This window comes from Rhagoletis zephyria, unplaced genomic scaffold (assembly GCF_001687245.7).
Source record: "Rhagoletis zephyria isolate East Lansing unplaced genomic scaffold, Rhagoletis_zephyria_1.1 Rzeph_scaffold_04393, whole genome shotgun sequence".
In the NCBI taxonomy this organism is placed as follows: Eukaryota; Metazoa; Arthropoda; class Insecta; order Diptera; family Tephritidae; genus Rhagoletis; species Rhagoletis zephyria.
The window spans coordinates 4578-7630 of NW_016161476.1; the positions used below are offsets into that span (position 1 = coordinate 4578).

The 3053-nt window shown below is 37.1% G+C and overlaps 1 protein-coding gene across 1 annotated transcript; it reads left to right on the plus strand.

Annotated features, from left to right (window-relative positions):
* Window positions 1–2207: 2207 nt before the first annotated feature.
* Window positions 2208–3031, plus strand: LOC108370681 (uncharacterized; the record flags this gene model as incomplete). The annotated part of the gene is made up of 1 exon (XM_017626061.1): window positions 2208–3031. A coding segment is annotated over exon 1 (824 nt), but the record flags the coding sequence as incomplete, so codon positions are not given.
* Between the last annotated feature and the right edge of the window lie 22 nt (window positions 3032–3053).

A 3053-nucleotide genomic window follows, 5' to 3' on the forward strand; every position in this document is an offset into this window, starting at 1 on the left:
TTCGCGTACTTTTTTGCAAATTTTTTCTATGAGAGCGAATTCTTAGAAATAAAGTTACTGGAGAGTTGTTGGCAAGTTACTGGAAAATTTGTAAAAAAACACAACTATTCACATTTGCTTAAAAGCTCAAACAGTCAACGACGTAGCGTAGACGTAGGTTGACGCAGACACGACAGACACCGCATGGCGGTGACTTTGTCGTTGTTTCTCTCTCTCTCTCAAGAGTAAATTTGATATGCTGCTACGTACGTCAACCTACGTTTACGCTACGTCGTTGACTAACTGCGCTTTTACTCTCCGTGATTATTTCGCTTGCTTCACACTTAGTTTCTCGCAAGCAGCTCAACGTTGTGTTTTATTCATACAGTGCAGGACTCTGGTACCTATGTGCAGTTGTAAGGCGCATGCTAGGGTGATGTTGAATATGTTATTGTAGCGTAGGCAAAGCTACGTTACATATTTTCATCTGACATACAGATAGAATTATCTGTGTTTGGTTTATTTCGTTTTCAAAGAACGTAATTTTAAATAGCTAATTAAATACTGTGAGTTTGACAGCCAGATGGAATTACATATCTATCGAAACAATCACATTTACAGATGGAAACACATATCGTGTAAGAAGACTTTTAAACTGCACTGTAAAAAGAAGAAGAAAATAATTTACGTCGTCACGTACCAGTTGCGATAATATGGTGAGCTTAAATTATTTAAAAAGAACGCTGACGGTTTTTTGTCCAGTGTTAATAGTTATCTCGATATATATATATATTACAGTTTAATAACAGCAAACTTGAATATTCGAATGGTTTTTGCCTATAACTTAAGCTGCTTTTAAATGAGACGATTTTTCGACAGGCGATAATCGCCTGCAAAAGTCGACTTGATGTCTACTTTGCGACAAGCGATTTTTGAATCACCATTTACACAAGCGATTTTTCATGAGCAATGTTGAATCGCCTTGAAAATCGCCTCATGTAAGTTCAGCTTTATAATTCTTTTTTTCTCAGTGATTTGCTTGACCTTGGTTTGTCGGTCCAAACAGGAATCTTTATTTACGGTTGATGGATAGCTCGTTTCCAATGGATGGTGGCCAGAAAGTGGCTGACTTACGTGCAGTGTTGCCGCGCCGTCTCAAGAAAATGTATCCCTGACCAAGCCAAAAATGTATCCCAATGTATCCAATTTTCTTTTTTTACATATACATCTCCTAATTTGTAAGAAAACTAAACATTTTCATGAAAAATACATAATTGAACCCATCCTAAGGCCTTGGAATACATGTGCATAAAATCAAACATTTGTAATTTCAATTTATAAAGTACATTTATTGTGCATAAGTATTTTGCAAGTACACTCTAAAAAGAGCATGTAAAACTACTACTGAAAAGTATCTATTTTTCAACAAGAATCTGTATAAATATACGTATAAGATGTTCAGTATTTGATTTTGAACTTGAGATCTTTAAAATATACACATAAATACACATATATAGAATGTTTAAAATTGCAAAAATTTTCAAACTACAAATACATTTGAGTAGTCTACTTGCAAAGTACGCTATGTAAAATTTTTTCGATTCTTAGTTTTTGGCGGATTACGTACCAGTATTTAAAGTAGTTTCATGTCCACTAACAACAGAGTGCAAAATCTTTTTTATATTCTGAAAAAAATAGCATCAAATGTTAAGTCTTCTTCCAAAAGTCGCTATCATACTTATGTATGAACTTTCAAAAGTATCAATCTTCTGATGAACTTAGAAAGCTGCTTTAGGTCGTATAGACTGTTAATGTTATCTTATGACATGTTATGTTATGTTACAATTTTATAAGGCTGCTATTTATCCAAATTTTCAGGTAATAATAAAAAAGATTCCATTTAAATGTTACCTGTTGTCGTAGTCGCTTTTTCAAATTTATGGCTTTCTATTATTATTTCTATTGTGACGAACTTGAAAAGGCGCGATACTACTAGATACTTGTAGAGTTATTGCACCTGTTACTTTTCATACTTGTTGTTATTTGATTCGTTTAATTGAGTGTTCATAGATAATATTGAGTTTTCAGAAAATCGGAAAAATGTGTAGTTAGTTGGAATTCGACAATTCAGTGATCGAACTCAGATCTTAAGAGACTGGGAAAGGACGTAACAATTGGTGTCAGAAGTGGGATTGTCGAATAAAGTTTCGTAGAACAAGATCTTGGAAATGACGAAATTTAATGAACTTAAGATTCCGCAACTTAAGAAGGAGTTGGAACAGCGGGGCTTATCATCTGCTGGAAACAAAGCAGAGCTGCAAGCACGACTACGCGAGGCTATGGAGGCGGAGGGGGTCAGTGTGGACGAATACGTGTTCCAACTGGAAATTGAGGAGTTATCGACTAAAGTGGAAGGTAGGGCAGAAGCTCCAGGTCCATCAGCGGGTTTAGACATGAATATGATGATGACTGCAATATCACAAATATCGTCGCAGATGTCGCAACTGTCTTCTCAAATATCATCGGAGTTGTCGTCGCAGATAAATACGCAGCTGGAAAAGCAGGATACCCGTATATCACAGGTCTTATCCCAATTAGAAGCACAGAAGACACATGTAACGTCGCAACTGGAAACGCAGGATCTAAAAATTACGCAGTTACAGGAGAAGACGGGAGGCATTGAGACTGAAGTAGATGCAATGAAAGCTCGCCTCTGTGAACTACAACTGAATCGCCCGAATGTTTTAATTAGCGGTTCCAAAGTAAAAGCTCCATCCTTCGATGGCACTGTATCCTTCTCAATATTTAAGCTCCAGTTTGAAACAACAGCAACAACAAACAACTGGGGTACTGCAGACAAAGTAGCTGCATTGGTTGTCTCGCTTAAGGGTTCTGCAGCCGAAGTACTGCAGACAGTTCCAGAAATCGACCGGGGTAACTATGACGCTATAATGGCCGCAATAGAGAGACGTTACGGCAGTGACCACAGGCAACAAATGTTCCAGATGGAATTGATGAATCGCTTTCAGAAGATAAATGAGACACTGCAAGAGTACGCAACAGAGATCGAGCGA